Raw genomic sequence first — 17,668 nt, forward strand, 5'->3', positions numbered from 1 at the left:
CTGTCGGTTTGTATGCCTGAATCAATATATTTGCATGTGTTTTTGTCTCTCTCACTCTCCTTGCCTATGTGTCTGGGCGGATGTTTTCTTATCTCAGTGACTGTCTTTGTCGATTTGTATGTCAAAATCTATAGATTTATATGTGTTTTTTGTCTCTTTCACTTCCTCTACTTATGTATCTGGGGCGGGTGTTTGCCTATCTCAATGCCTGTGATTGTTCCTTTGTATGTTTGAATCTATATATATATATATGTGTTTTTGTCACTCTCGCTCTCCTTGCCTATTTGTCTGGGTGGATGTTTGCCTATCTCAATGCCTGTGATTGTTGCTTTGTATGTCAGAATCCTTACATTTATATGTGTTTTTTTGTCTCTCTCACTTCCTCTGCTTATGTGTCTGGGCAGGTGTTTGCCTATCTCAATGCCTGTCTCTGTCAGTTTGTATGCCTGAATCCATATATGTATATGTGTTTTTGTCTCCCTCACTTCCTCTGCTTATGTGACTGGGCAGGTGTTTGCCTATCTCATTGCCTGTCTTTGTCGGTTTGTATATCAAAATCAATATATTTATATAAGTTTTTGTCTCCCTCACTTCCTCTGCTTGTGTGTCTGGGTGGGTTTTTGCCTATCTCAATGCCTGTCTCTGTCGGTTTGTATGCCTGAATCAATATATTGGTCTCTCTCACTCTCCTTGCCTATGTGTCTGGGCGGATGTTTGCTTATCTCAGTGACTGTCTTTGTCGATTTGTATGTCAGAATCTATAAATTTATATGTGTTTTTGTCTCTCTCACTTCCTCTGCTTATGTGTCTGGGTGGGTGTTTGCTTATCTCGGTACATGTCTCTGTCGGTTTGTATGCTTGAATCCTTACATTTATATGTTTTTTCGTCTCTCTCACTTCCTCTGCTTATGTGTCTGGGGGGATGTTTGCCTATCTCAATGCTTGTCTTTGTCGGTTTGTATGTCAGAATCCTTACATTTATATGTGTTTTTGTCTCCCTCAGTTCTTCTGCTTATGTGTCTGGGCGGATGTTTGTCTATCTCAATGCCTGTCTCTCTCACTTTGTATGCCTGAATCCATATATTTATATGTGTTTTTGCATGCCTGTTGGATTCAAGAAAGATCTTGCTACTTACTTATAATTTTTTCTTAATTTTTTGAGTATAATTTCTATATTGTGTGTCCAAGTGGTGAGTTCAACAAAGAAATTGTCACTTACTTACAATTGTTCTAAAATTTGATGAAATGAACTGAACTATTCTAAAGAATAAAGACGGGTTAAGCTTAAAGATATTTATTGCTTAAATACATTAATAGATTTTTTTAGAAAAAACAGACATTTACATAAAAATAGTACTTAAAGTTCACCGTGTCTTATGCATTTATAGCGATCAGGTATTTCCTTAGGTATCCACTGCGCGAAGAACCTAACCTCGTCTTCAGGACGGTGATAAGCCCCCTTCAAATTTAGGACACTTAAATTCTTCTAGATTGAAAAGTGGAATCCTAGGGTCACACTCTTGCATTAAAACTTTTTCTGTAGGTACATTACCCTTTACTTAGAGTGCTTCAACCCCGAAAAAGCTGAAATTTTACTGACTTCCTCCTGAACATTTCTCAGTTCCTGACCACTATTATTAAGTGGCGTAATCACTCTATCGTAGAATCCCAGTCTGTTTATATAACGTAATGTAGTACTCCACAAGCTTTTATCCTACTCAAACATATTATAGTTCACTATCCAATGATAACAGTCAATTTTTTCGAGTTCCATAGACAATAATAAAAATGCACATTCAAATATAACACCACAAGATGATTTTTTTACATTGATAAATTCTGTGTCATACAGTCCTATCATATTGGAAGCTATTAACGTAGTTGTTACGTAGGGAAGTACTTCATTAAGCTTTTATACCTTCGCTCAAGGTTCAATGGAGTTATGGCTAGGGGGATGAGTCCTAAAACCATCTGAATTCATTGTGGAGAGGAGTCATAAGACCCTTAGAATTCATTGTGGGGAGGAGTCATAAAACTCTCGGTATCTATTGCATGCAAATGAAGTCTGGAAATTACAATTATTTTTTATAATTTCTGTATTGTGTATGCAAGAGGTGAATTCAAGAAAGAGTTTATTACTTACTCACAATTTTTTCATAATGAAAAATCCGACAACGGCTGATAATAAGGAATTTTTTCATTCAAATAGATAGATTTTGTCAATGTTATCTGACGTACCCGACAAATGATATCGATAAAGAATTTTAATAAAGAATTTGTTCAATTTGATACTTAAATTATGTCAGTGTTATCAAACGTATCTCTCAAAAAAAATTGATAAGGAATTTATTCACTCTGATACTTAGATTCCGTCAAAGCTATCCCAAGTATCTGTCAATAGATGTTGATAGATAATTTATTCATTCTTATACTTAGATTTTCTCTATGTTAACCTATCTATCCGACATATGATGCTAATACCCGAAAGCTGACGACATGGTTTAACACTGGGTAACATGTTACCACAAGCACTAGCAAGAAGATGCCCTTCTTCATCAACTATTATTTTTATGTTGACATTCTCTGTGAGTGCAATCATCTCTGGAGATCTCAATATCGCATATCCACCATTTGTACAATGGAATTTTTTTGGTACTCCAAAGAAATTTAATTCCTTACTGTCATGACAATCTACGCATATGTTTCCGATGCTGCTACCACTTGTACTTATTTCATACTTTAAATACTTCTCCTTGTCAGCGTTCAATGCTACAATGACACTATCATGTGAACATACTCTCTTAAAATGTTTCATCTTCACTTCTTAGAGATATGAGTTGTGTTTATTGGTCCAGTGTGTAAAAAATACTGATTTAATACATCCAATAAACTAGGTATTGTCGATAAATGAACATAGAGTACCATTGGGAAAGCCGCATCGTGTCCTTGAGCAAGCATAGAGTACAATTGTTAGAGCCATAAACATATTTCATGTCATTTTAAGATACGTGAAAAAAAACAAGTTGAATAATTTTGAAGTCAAAAAAAAAAATTTAGTCTAATAAAAAAAAGTGCTACTACAAACAATATTTTTCTAATAGTAAAAGTTGCGACTAACATTTCTATATCATTCTCATTTTGAATTTGGACAATATTAAATGTGATTTCTTTTATTTTTCAGTATGTTACATGTCATTCGAAGAAATGTAAAAAAAGTTGAAAAAACATATCATTAAAAAAAATAATAAAAAAAAGTTTAAAAAAAAATTCAAAAAAAATTCAAAAAAATGGGGAGAGGGGGCCAAAAAGTGGGAGGGGAGGGGGCGCCCTTCGAGTTTGGGGATAGGGGACCTTTGGGGGGTTGAGGTCTCTGGTGGTTAGGGTCGTTGGTGCTTATGATCCTTGATGGTTCATACTCACATACACATTACTACTTGATTTGCAAGGATTTCTAAGGTTTGTTCTGAATTTCTTTATTAAAATTCTTTTCTTGCAATCTACATCTCTCTTAGTATCAAATTTTTAGTATAATATAACGTTAGACCCTATTTTAAATTGACAACGCTGTTCAAACACCACTTGTGAATTATACTGAACATATCGGAGAGGTATAGCTAGGTCAACTCACAATGTCATTCTATCATCATTAACCATTTTCATAGATTGCTGTTGTCTCAAATGTATAACAAATTGCCTGAGTTAACAAGCCCTTCGGGGCTACCTTAACTGCTAATCAGTTTAACCCTTTTTCTCCACCTTCATATGATTCCAATTCGCATATATTATCTAGCTCTGTTTTTTTCCCTATTATTCAGATTATATCGTTGATACACTCCAATTCGCGAATCCCTTACCCTTATTTTCTGCAAATAGAGTTAGCTTTTACGTAAAGTGATTTAACAGCATATGTCAATCAAACAATTCTGAGTGTAGGCTACTATTCTTTAATTAGCAGCATCGTATATTTTGTTTAAATACTTGTTTTTTCTTTTTCCAGATTCAAGATTTTATTTAACACAAATGAGTAGACAAGCTGAAGTATATAAAACGAGCCAACATAGAGCTACGATCATAATGAATGGTACTTGTTATCAGAAAAAAATGTCAATTGCCAAAAAAAAACACGTTATGATGAACGAAGTTGCTAAAGACGTGTTTTTGATCACTTTGCTTGGAAAGGTACCAAGGGAACTGTACCAAGTACAATGTTTTACTTTAAAATATGAGAAGTTTACTTCATTCTAAATACGCTTCCGATGCAAATCAAACCCCTTTAATTAAGCTTGGAAATCTGCCTAAAATTATCATTTGTTTATCAGCCAAATATCCCTTTAAAAAGTTCAAAGCAAAAGGTGATTAATTCCAAATACCAAGAACTTCATGAATACTTTGTATAGATCCGCATTCTTTGTTCTACAAAACAAAGAAATCGCGAACATTTCCAAGCGCTTTTGACAGATCTGAAAAGCAGAAAAATACGGGTTTTTTGTAAGTACAATACTAATGAGATGGATTGGAATTTCGTTGAAGTATTTTCGAAAGACAAAAGCGGGACATTGTAAAACTTAGTTTGGTAGTTTTTAGAAGTACTCTCAGGAATGTGTATGCTTAATGATGAGAATTTTACAAATAAACTATTGGATAGTTTGTCAGCATAATAGTCTGATTTTGCCAGCATAAGCGTAAAGTGGCGGGCTCTCCGTATGGAGATGAACCAATTGTAAAATAGTGATTATTGCTCAGAAGCAGAGTTCACGGTTATATGGTAGAGAAGAAGTGTTTTTCGGGGATCATTATATTATTGGCATTACGTGAGGATTATGTTTTAGGCTTTTGCTTTTACGGCATTACGGTATGATTATATTATCGTCATTACTGTAAGAAACATTGCTGTATTTGCCTTAGCCTACTGAAGTTCGAAGCCGTATGTTTAATCATGTAAGTCTAATAAACCCATTACTTTTCTATTTTTACAGTCTTATTTTATATGTTCGTATCTAGATCTCAAGAGTAGCCCTCTAGTTCGTATATTATCCATTGGTAACGCTCCCAAGGTAATCTGACAATTTCACGAAGGATATTTATATGCTTGGACTGACGACGCTCGGGCAATGTTGGTCTCTTCCCAAGGAATCCTAAGTTTACTTCTCAAGATTATCAACAAAACCCCCCCATAACATCTGGCGCGGTCGTAAACTTGGATGAAGTATACGAACTAGTTAGGCTAAAGATTTCACAATTTAAAATATTTACTAGATACAGACCTATAAAAAAAAAAAATTTTTTTAATTGTTATATATGTCTAAGCCTATTACCAATAGGCTACAATAGTGACACTATTTTAAAACACCTCAGAGGAGATAATATATTTCCAAAATAATTTAATTAAAAGTTACTTATTCCAGTGTGTCGGTCCAATAATAAAACAAAAAAAAAGAGCCATTCCAACGTTATTAAACCATGGCGGAGGAATTAAGTGCCTTATTAATTGCACAAAAATTAGTCGCAAAAATGTAGAATTAACCAAATCTATACCACAATATGACGGGCAAACGGACATTGATGAATTTAATATACAACTAGCACAATTCGTAGAGTTAACTAGAACTGACCTGAAATCTTTAATAGGTATGCTTCTTCTAAGGCTAAAAGGGCAGGCTTTAACTTTTGTAAGACAAATAGAACAGACCGTCGGAGACAATAATAATTTGCCGATAAACACAATAGAAAAAGTATTGACAGCATTTAAAAACAGATTTGTCGAGACGAGCTCAACAAACAAACTCAAGCATGGAATGGTATGTTTTGATCATACACAGAACATACAAGAATATCTAAACAACATAGGACTCTCAATAGAAGCAAGATACGGCAAAGGCTCAGGAGAATTATACGAGAAAATAATACTAAATGCATTTTTGCAAGGCCTTCCTCCAAAACTATATAGGATGGTAATTTCAAAAAATATCCAGACACTTGACCTTGCAGTACAAGAAGTAGGACGAATGATAGGAATTGATTTAATTGTAGCTAATCATAGTAAAGAAAAAATAAATAACATAAGAGAGTCAAAAAAAAGCTCATCACCCTTGAAGGTTAGTGATCAAGAGCACCCAAACTTCTTTGCAAGAAATAAATCCCCAATACCACAAAGAACCAGAACACAAGAAACCGCCAGGCAAAAAACAGTACGTTTTCAGCCTATGAAACCAAACATTTATAAGAGTAACCCAATAATAAAATGTTACAACTGTGATCGAGTGGGACTTATCGCGAGAGAATGTCGTTTTAAAAATGGAATGGCAACATCATTTAATGATGAAACCACCAGAAATACACGATATTATGGCAATGATTTGTTCGGGAGAACAAATTTTACTACCAGAGGCGCACAAGGGTACACACAGGACACAATAGTCCCACAATACCCCCAAGTCCGCCAACCAGCACCTAATTATACATACCGACAGAACCCATATGCCTATCCCCCCAGTAGAAAAAATGGTTCTCGGCCGACGGGAAACCAAAACTTTTCAAGCCGACGGCAAATAGTTAACTGGCCCATGAGACACAAAAATTTCTCAAGCCGACGGCAATTGCAGCCAGCACCAACAGCCGGCACCAATGCCAGAAATACAAGTTATCGCAATAATACGTGGCAAAGGAAGACAGATGTGAATCAATTAGATGCGTCTATGGAGCCTCACATATCTGAACCTCCGTCACAAGCACCTATGTATGAAATAAATTCCCAGGGAAACGCATTAGGCCCCTCAGAAGAATAAACTGGACCCAGATGGGGCCTCGAATATTTTACAGGTCCATGCCCATAGTAGTACCGTCCTTCAGTGATAAGAACAATAAATTACCCATATTTATTGATTTTTGTGTGGCAAATGTCTACTTTAAAGCTTTAGTTGACAGTGGTGCAACAGTTAACATTATAAGCTCAGACATATTTGATATATTGCCCCCGCATATCAAGCGACGGAAAAATGTCAATAATCCGAACTTAACTAGTGTAACAGGGCATAAGTTGAACGCAAAAGGTTCAATTCGCCTTGACGTGAAAAGGGATAATAAAATTTTCCCGACAAGTTTTGCAATATGTAATAACTATCCATATGAAGCCATCGTAGGCACAAATTTTTTAAGGTCTAATAAAATTTTGTTAGACATAGCTAATGAAAGGCTCGTGTATCCGGCTAAGCCAAGGGGTTCCCCTTCTTCAACCCTTACCTCAAGGAATATTAATCGAAATTACAAAGAAGATGTAACAGTTAATAAAATTTCCGACGGTATAGTGCCACAATCCTTTGAACCTTTTGTAGCGAGACATAAGATACATTCGCTACAAAGAGGACGGGACATAATTAGAAATCCATTTGCTTATTCCGTGCGATATCGGAAAGATGAAGTAAATGTAAATAATAAGTGGATTGAATATGCAAAAATAAAAATTGGAGATATGCGACAGTATAGGTCAAAAGAAATCGAAGAGATAGTGGAATTATGGAAAAAAGTAGGGAACCCTAATGGAGTTCAGGCGCAGCCAACGTTATTGTCGAATAATACTAGTCTAAATGTAGTAGACAATGAAAATAAAGAAAATTATTATGGATTTGCAATACGAAAAACAAAAAGTCCACCCAGGACAATGCAAAGGATCCAAATATCTCAAATGGTTGAACCGGTGGATAGCAAATCCGAAATATGGTTTGCCATCCCATCAAAAGAAATTCTCAAAAAATTGTTATGTGAAGAACAAATTATATCTTATGATAAAGGTGAAGGTTTTATTTGGGTGACTAATAACCATGAAAATGATACTATTACGATAAAAAAGGGAACATGTTTGGTTCAAATCCAAACTATTTCAGAAAATGACTTAAATTAGTGGGTAAATTCCAAAAGAAACCTAGTTAATAGCATTAAAACCTCAATTAACAAATACCCCCTGACTAAAGAGCAATTTTTAAATAAGTTTAATATGGAACATATTATTGATTCGGAACTCAAAAAGAAATTATGTTATTTATTGTGTAATTTTAGAGACTTATTTTCAACTTCTTAATATTATATAGTATTTATACAATTTTACCAAAAATCTATTTTAACAACAGGGTTGCCCGTCGCAAAACAACCATATCGTGTGCCGTATAAACATAAAGAGTGGCTAAAAAATAAAATTCGTGACTTAGAAAAAAATGAGATTATACGCCCCAGCATAACTCCCTATTCAGCTCCAGTGATTTTAGTCCCAAAAAAGAATGGCGATATGAGACTCGTAGTAGATTATAGAGCTCTTAATAAACAAGTTGTGAGTGATAAATTTCCCTTGCCAAGAATAGATGAGATTCTTGACTCTATATCATGCAAAAACAAAGTCTTTACTTCTTTGGACCTCACCCAAGGCTACCATCAAGTGAAAATAGCCGAAAAAGATGTCTATAAAACTGCATTTTGTACAAGCGAATGTGGTTCATATGAATATTTGAGAGTACCATTCGGACTTAAAACGAGTTAAAGCGCGTTATGTAGACCCTTATTGCATTTATTAAGAGGATTGAAGAATATTATTCATTTTGTTGATGATGTTATATACGTGGGGGAAAATGTGGAGCAACATTTAGCAACATTAGCAAAAGTGTTTGAAAAATTCAGAGAAGGCAATTTAAAATGCCGGCCTGAAAAGGTTAATCTATTACAAGAAAAAATTAAATTTTTAGGAATGGTAGTGACGCAAGGAGAAATATCCCCGGACCCGGATAAAATAAAATGCGTTGAAAGGCTCAAAACTCCCAAGACAATGAAGGAACGAAGAGGAGTTTTAGGTCTCACGGGATACTTCAGAAAATTTGTCCGAAATTATGCCCAAACTGCGAAACCACTTACGGAATTAACCAAAGGGAACTCCCAAAATGTTGCCTGGTCCCAGGAAGCTCAAACTTCCTTAGACCGTCTCAAAAAGGCACTCACCTCGGAACCCATATTAGCACTTCCAGATTTCGAGAACGGAAGGTTTGTAGTTACGACTGATGCCAGTTCCAAGGGCATTGGCGCTATTCTTTCACAAGTAATCCCAGTAGAAAACCACAATTCGCTAGAAGAATCGTCAAAACAAATAGTAATCGAAAAGGTTATATGTTATTCGAGCAGAACCTTAACAAAGGGTGAAAGTAATTATTCTGCCACCAATTTGGAATTGTTGTCTATAATCCATCACTTGGATAAATTTAGACATTATTTGATTGGTAGAAAATTCATACTACGTTCAGACCACAAAAGCTTGCAGTACCTGCACACATTTAAAAACCCCACGGGAATTCTAGCTAGATGGATTATGAAAATCCAAGACCTTGATTATGAGTTTGAATACTTAAAAGTCAAACAAAACGCAGCATGCGATTACTTGAGTAGGTTTCCGGAAGACGAGCCGTCGGAAACTGAACGGAAGGAAGTTAATATTATTAACACTAAGATTAAAAGTAAGAAAAATAATAAAATTAAAAAATTAGAGAAAGAAAATCAGGTTAATTACCGCTCCTTGTCTTTAGAAAATGTAAAAAGAAATCAAGAAAAAGAAGGAATGTGTTTAGATCTTATTAATTATTTTGTGAATGATGATACATTACAAGATTAATAAAAAATCCTTAGAAAAGAAATAGATAATTTTTACTATGATTTCGATGAAGGAATATTATGTAGAATAGTAACTGATGAGGCAAATAGAAACCAAACTTCAATAATACCTGTATTACCAGAAAAATTAATAACGCCCGCTTTTGAATATTTTCATTCGGATATTGGTGGACACTTGGGAGTAACAAAGACCTTCCATAAATTAAAACAATATGTCTATGTGCCAACGGCACTATCAACACTCCAGAACTATGACCGTGCTTGTGAGAAGAGTAATTTAAGGAAAAACCCCCACGCTTAACCCAATCCCCCTCTGTGCAGTTGTCAGGGCTCAATTTTACACTTTTACCTCAACAGCTGTTAGATGGCTTGGCCGAGGGGAGGGTTACCTGTTTCTAGCCGGGGCCCTAAGTGTATCCTTTCGGTCATAGATCACTTTTCTGGATTTATCTCTGCAAAGGCTTTAAAAAAATCAAGGCGATGATGCCACGAGTAAGGCGCTGGATAAATTATTTTTAAAATTTGGCATCCCCTATAAAGGCATAAGTGATAATGGAAGTAACTTTGTTTTAAAAGTAACAAAAGACATAATGAAATTTCTCAACATAGAAAAATTAGTAACATCTCCTTATCATCCACAAGCTAATGGAAAAATAGAGAATAGGCATAAAATATTTTCAAATATATTAAGTATTTACACAAAAGACAACAGAAACGATTGGGACCTATTTTTACCTTATTTAAAGAATGTAATTAACACTGCCTATTCAGAAGCAACTTAGGACAACCCTTTTTACCTACTTTTTGGTCGTGACTATAGAATCCCATATGACGAAATTATAGAGTCCCGGCAATATTACAATAACTCAGAAGATTATAAACAAGAATTCATAAATAGGATGAGAAAAACTTATAAAATAGTAAGACAAGAATTGGAAAAATGTAAAATAAATCAAGAGCTAAGAAACCTACCTAAAGTCAAAGGAAACATAAATTTTAAGATAGGACACTGTATCTACCTGCAGAATGAAGGAAAGACAGAAGGCAAGAAACTTCCTAATAAATATTCCAGACCGTACAGAATAATCAAAAGGTACGATAATAATTTTACATTTAAAATGGTAAATCCCGATAATGGAAGAACCTATAAGGCACATGTTAGCCGAATAAAAAGAGCCAAATTTCCCGAAAAATGGGTATCGCATCCCTCATATACCGAATCATCAGACGCAGAAAATGAACACCATAAGTCGATATTATCGGATCTAAAACCCTTATATCTAAAGCAATAATATTTTGAAAATGAAAGTGACCAAGAGAACTTTGAAGAATTATTACCTATTAAAAACCTGATTATTCCAAAAAGAAAACCGCTAGTACCCGAGAGAATAAAAACCCAAAAAACCCCAAAAAGTTCATCGTCAGAAAGTGCAGGAGAACTAGACTATACGATATCTCCTAAAACACAATTTTTCCCCGATAAAATTTCGACTCCTTGTCCCCCCAAAAGATTCCCAGATGATATGGTTTCCCCAACTACACCAATAGAGAGACCCCTGTCACTACGGGAGTAATTGGACAGAGCAGTAGCAACCCCAGGCATCATTTTGAAGAAAACTTCTCCTAAGGATTCGATTAGGACAAATCTGCGAGGAGCAATGGATCTTATAAATTATCCCATAAAAATTAGGCAAAGTAAATTTCCTCAGATTCAGACCCCCAAGGAGGACCAAGAAGGAAAATCCCATGACATAACCGTGTCTAAAGTCAAACCCAAACATTGGACTTCATGGAGGGACACACTAATGCAAAGAGTGCCCCACCCCCTGAAGACATGGCATTTAAACAGTGGAGAAACCCCGCAAAAACTTTCGATTCCTCTCAGAGTTCGCAAGAATCTTTCAAATCTCCCGATTTGAAAACACAAGGCGAAGACTTAGAAAATAAACCCTCTACTTCGAGAGGAGTAGAAATTTACGAAGGAAGGGCCGGCGATACCTCAAAAACACGAAGCGCCACCGTCGAAAGTTCTAATGTCGAATCATCAGTATCCAGTTCCGAAGAACCGGACAATGAATCAGATCTAATGGTAGTTAAAGAAACAGGTAAATAAAAACAAACTTCAGCAGCCGCGCACGCAAAAGAAACAAAATTGAATGGGAAATAATTTTTGAGAAGACAATACAAGAAATTTGACCTCATATCACTATCTAAACCAAATAAGAAAAAACCGCAAGAGGCAGAAGAAAGAGTAAGAACACAGTCAGGCAAAACTGTCAAAAAACCTGACAGATGGAAATATCCCTGATAAACGTCAATTCAGGTATTCTGTAGTAGGGAGATTGTCTCCACAACATTCGACTATTTATTTTATTTTATTACTCGTCGTTGGCGGCGTATTTAAAATTCATTATTAAAAATAAAATTCTTAAAAAAATATATTTTTTAATATTAAAATAAAATCGACCAAGTCATAGGTGAAAAAAAAAAAAATAATAATAATATGTAATAATAAATAAAAATAATACAGGATTATTGATCAAAACATTAGTGATCAATATCAAATGTGTTAAGTATGAAGCCATACATCATCCTCTATCGGAGATTCGATATTACAAAAAATTTTTATTTGACCCGGAATCAGAGGAATATCAATCACTAGGTGGTAAACTATTTGTAAAACTTATAAAAATACATCAAAGAAAAAGAGATGCATATAAAAATAACAGTAGGAAAGTTAAAGGAAGAGTCTAAAATGTAAATTTAACAAAAGAAAAACATAATAACTATAATCCCAGTAGTATCCTCAATGTAAGAGTTATTGTAGTTTCACCCGCAAGGTATTATTCATTAAAATTAAAAATCAAAAACTTCTTGATACCCGCTGACTTCTGACGATTGCTCACGAGTACAGCCTTCACCGAACCAATATAACACAGAACTAACGATTTCACCGGTCTTTTCGTCGGAAAATCAGAAAGAGATAACCTGCTTGGAATGTACTAACCTCTTTAGGTAGATAATTAATTTATTAATAAAATGAAGAAATTTTCCAGTTGCCCGCAATTAAATACACCACAATTAGCGTCAGATACCGCACATCATATTTATTCACAACGCCTCGCGTATAAAAAAATGTCATAGTCTAAATAATGTAAATAAGTCATTAAATGAATATGTATTAATAAAAGTAGCAGAAGAATTAGACTTTGTCACTTTACATTTCCTTCTAAAAACACCTAGAAATCCCCTAGACGACGGGGTAATCTTAAGAATAGTGGCAAGTTTATTAAATTGTAATTTTATTCCAAGGACGAGCCCCAAAACAATAGAAAAAACTAGATTGACGGCTATTATGACATTTAGAACTCTCTTAAATAAGATCCCAATGTCGAAATATCCCCTAATTGCTGAATTTATCGCAGAAAACCTGTGGCAAACCCAAGACGAAAATGGTATCGCGACAATATGGCCACTTAAATTTCTCACATTACTAATCGATCGAGGGTATAACTTACTAAATGGAGGAAAATTCCTCAAAAGTTTGCATAAAAATTGCTGGAGTTTTGACGGCGTAAACCCCGAAGTAAAGTCCAATACATTGGAAATTACCGTGCGAGATTACAATGACATAAAGAAAATTGCACTAACTCTTTTTGAAGAAGATGAAAATTTTGGATCCAAAGTATTTCCCAATTTTGATATTATTGTACGTGAACAAAAATGTTGTAATGCATCACATATGCAATTAATTTTTAAAGTAGTGAAAGTTATAAATAATCGACTTTCCCTAGCCGAACAATGTCGTAAGGTAATTCGTGAAAACATGAACAAGAATAGCATAGCGAAGACGTTGACTAATCTAGAACTTCCGAATGATTTGCTGGTCTATTTAATGTATATGGACACAAATGAAAATAACAAAAATAACATGGTATTTGAATTGAAATTTCTAAGCACAAATGTGCTATCATGGGAAGTTCATCGCCTCAATACCATGCTAGCACGATTAGAAACACGGAAAGAACTACCGAAAGATACGGCAATCTTGAAATTGAATATAAATGAGCACGGAAGGAATTATATTTATAAATAAAATTAAAATGTCCCTACAGTAAGACATATCGTAAACCTGTTTTAAAAGTTTACTCCCTTGAAAGTATACATATATAATGTAGATACAATAAATTAAGTAACTTGATGAGTTAAGGAATATCCTATGATAAGTAAAACCATATAATTACCTCAACGATCTCGTATAAAAAAATAATTTTCGCAGAGTCTAATGATTTTACTTATAATAATGTCAACAAGGTCTTTAAAAGATTGATAACGAAAATAGGCTACAAGTGTATTTTTGTGTACGTTAACTGCTTACTTATTTATGTGCCAATTATTAAATACAAAAAATATACTTCAAACACTTAGTTAACAACTGGCAAGTGGCGTATATTTTCTGTATATGTTTGAAGTATATCTCGACTATTCATAACAGTATATAATCACTAGATAAAGAGAGAATATCCATAATAGTTCCAATTTTAAGATGTTGTTCACCAACAAATACTGTACTATGATTATAAATCATTCTTGTTTAGATAATTATTTAAAATAGTTAAAGAATTAAATCAACAAAAATCTTCATAAAATGGCCCAATTTAAAATTATAAAAAAAAAGAAAAATAAGTAAAACAAATGTTCCAAAAATAGATAAAATTAATAACAGATTAATTTTAGAAACAAGAAAAAAGATGAGGCTTAAGAACATCATCATAATCCTCGTTGTTCACGCAACAGCCCAATATATCGTAAAACATTTAGTTATATTTAAGCACGAGAATTCGCTTCTAGCAAGCCATAACTCATGGAAAATCTTTATGAAATTGGATCCCAAACCATTTGAAACCTTATTCCAACAAGTAACAAGACTAGAGAAAAATACAAATGAACTCAAGGAATCCATATTTCAATTCCTGAGATCAGATAAAGGATTACAAGCCAGTAAAATGATGCATAGTAAAGACAACAAGGAATTCCAAACCCCAACTCTCCCAAAATTAAAATCAAAAATTTGTAATAGATGATTTTGACAAAAAGATGGCAGACATAGAAAAGGCATTAGTAACCAGTACCAGAGAAAATAGAAAGAAAAGGTCAACGACCAAAGTTGAACGCTTAGAGAAAGATCTTAGTGCGTTGAAACCCGTAGAAAATACCAAACCATTGACTCCAGGGAAGGAAAAATTTTACGATAGAAATTACGCGATGCTAAATGAATTACCTAGCCTATGGACTTTTCTCAAGGAATTATGGCAGGATCATGCTGAGAAAAATGTTACAAAGCAAATATTATAGAAACTCGAAAATTATAAAGACTAAAAAAAAATTATTAACCTAAACGAACTAAAATTTTCAAACACGCAGCAAAATGATGTAAACGAAAATCTTACCGAAAGAAAAGAAAAAGACACAAAAACGACCACGTCTGTTTATGAAAAACCAATAAGAGAAATACAATCTTCAATGTCGGAAACTACGACGAGCACAGTCCCAGAAACGAGCACATTTAGTAAATATTCACCAGAAAATTTGACCACACTGACCTATCTGAAACCAACAATAATAACAAACTGGACTTGGTCTAAAGGGCCCACGTTTATGCGCACCCAGCCGAAATTCATATTTACTATAGGCAACAACGCAGGAACCCCAGTAAAACATACCGAGATACAAACAATAAAAGTACAAGCGGTTAAACCAAAAGAAAAGAAAAATAGTTATAAAAGGGAAGAAGAAAATGACTACGTACACCAGAAATGTTGGACCATAGACGGCAAACGCACTTGTGCTAGATTAGCAATGGCCGACGAGCCAGCTAAAGAACCATTACCTGATCTAAGCGAGAAAAACGCCCAAAAACTGTCAACTCACCAAGCATTTTTAATATTATACAGACAAAGATTACAAGCCTTGTTTGAACTATTTAATACAGAAATACAAAAATTAAAACAAAGTACGACGAGCATTTTTGAAGTATTTTTTCGAAGAAGCAAATATAGGAGATCTACAAGCCTAATTCCCATCATAGGAGAACTCGCCTCCCGCCTTTTTGGTTTAACAACGGAAGCAGACCTGAATATCCTAAGGGAAAATGTGAAAAAACTTAATAATGCCATGAACATAACGTTACATGTCCAGAAAATACAAGCAAGTATAGCTAACTACCAACGAGACAAAGTCGAAATGATATCCAAGAAAATCTCAAAAACTGTAAATGTAATGAATTACTTAAGAAATGAAGTAGATCGTATGGTGACAGATTCAAGTCTTACCATGGTGTCACTCGATATAATTACCATGTCATTACTAAATCTAGCAACTGACGTTAGCAAATTTGAGTTCGCTTTATTTGCCCTCACGGGAGGAACCTTGTCATACGACCTGGTAGACCCTTCCAACTTAAAAACCATTCTAGATGAAATTAAAACGCACCTAACGTTTGGTTTACATTTACCTATAGAACCAGAAGTATCAAATTTATTCCTTTACTATACAAAGTTAAAAGTGCACGTCACGGAAATAAATGAACAATTATTCGCAGTAGTGACCATTCCATTGATAAACCAACAATCTATATATGACTTGTACAAAATTTCGACCTTCCCCGCTAACATAAAGAAAACGAACTCATTTATGACTATCACACCTGAAGCTGACTATTTACTTGTTAATCAAGACAAACGGAAATATGCCCTAGCAAACCCCCAAGATTTAAAGGAGTGTGTGTCATTCAAAAACCTAGTTTGCCAACTTACGTTACCTATTTACAATGTCAAGTCTGGATCTTGTATGTTAGATATATTCTTAAAAGACACGCAACAAGAAGAAATACCAGATTCATGCGAAGCCTTAATAGGAAGTAATAAACGAGAAGTATTCATACACCTTAGGAACGACCTTTGGTTATTTTCCGTTCCAAGAGAAACTGTTGGAACTTTATCTTGCTACAATAATACGGAAAAAATTGATCCAAGTTATAGAACTGAATTGCTACTACAAGATGTGGGTACGATAACCATAAGAAAAGGATGTCGACTCGTAACCAAAGAATCAACAGTTCAAACACCGTTAATCACCACGAGTACGAATATAATAAGTCCTAAAATAGTCAATTTTGAGGCAATCAACCTGTCGCATACTATTCCAAATAGAGAGAGCAAGGAAATAAAAACCTCAATATGGTCAAAAATAGAAAATAATAAAGGAACATTGACACTTACAAAAATAAAAGAAGCATTAGATTCCCAGATCCCCCTATTTACCAATGAAGACCAGAGATTAATGTACGTAGATGAGAGATACGGATTATTTTCAACCACTTTTTTGTGGAACATACTACTGACTGTATGTGTCGTTTTCGCGATTTCCTTAACTATAAGAGCCTTACTGAATTTCAATCATGGAAGAATTTTGAGAATAGGAAGGCAAGTTCCACAGGAAGGCCACGAAGAAGTGGCAGAAATGCAAAAGTTAAACCTAGAACCCCATAAAATCGCTTAAGCCAAGAAAAAGGGAAGACATTAGCAGACAACTGGATGTATTGAGGTCTCCATTCGTCCTTACTATGTCTATTTCCCTCCATGTAGTATCGTTTACGTAAAACCGTGTGGCTATGACGCTGCAACATGCGTTTCTTTTACAGCACGGACGTGCGTGAACAGTGCAGGCATGAAATGTGTTGTAAAGCCAGACCTCAAAATTTAATGATGTAGCGTAAAAGTTGTTTAAATGATTATTGTAAGTCTATGTAAAATTAGTTAGGCGTTAAAAGAGACTTAAATAAAGTGTATGTAATAGTGTACTCTAAGGAGTATAATGAGAAACCTTGCTTCACAAAAACTGATTTCCTATATCATTATTATGATAACCTAGTAGAAATTTCTATGTTTAGAAATTTCCAAGGGAAGCCTCATAAGTGTTCCCACATGTGTAATAAAAATGTCATTTCGTTAAAAATCAATATGTG

General features: G+C 34.5%; 2 protein-coding genes and 1 pseudogene across 2 annotated transcripts in view; all 3 read left to right on the forward strand.

The window, feature by feature from the left end:
* The window catches only part of LOC148942090 (dynein regulatory complex subunit 2-like), a 199,076-nt gene that overhangs the window by 127,970 nt on the left and 53,438 nt on the right, over positions 1-17,668 (forward strand). The window lies entirely within an intron of this gene.
* LOC148942091 (uncharacterized) lies at positions 14,394-14,997 on the forward strand (annotated as a pseudogene).
* LOC148942092 (uncharacterized) lies at positions 15,487-17,202 on the forward strand. The gene has a single exon (XM_089103586.1). The coding sequence runs from the start codon at positions 15,502-15,504 to the stop codon at positions 17,200-17,202; it is 1,701 nt and encodes a 566-aa protein (XP_088959712.1). The 5' UTR covers positions 15,487-15,501.

Source organism: Artemia sp. Qi Xiang Cuo, chromosome 17 (genome assembly GCF_049724085.1).
Source record: "Artemia sp. Qi Xiang Cuo chromosome 17, ASM4972408v1, whole genome shotgun sequence".
NCBI classification, from domain to species: domain Eukaryota; kingdom Metazoa; phylum Arthropoda; class Branchiopoda; order Anostraca; family Artemiidae; genus Artemia; species Artemia sp. Qi Xiang Cuo.

Coding starts and splice junctions, on each gene's coding strand:
- LOC148942092 (XM_089103586.1), top strand. CDS start 15,502: ATGGCCGACGAGCCAGCTAAAGAACCATTACCTGATCTAAGCGAGAAA.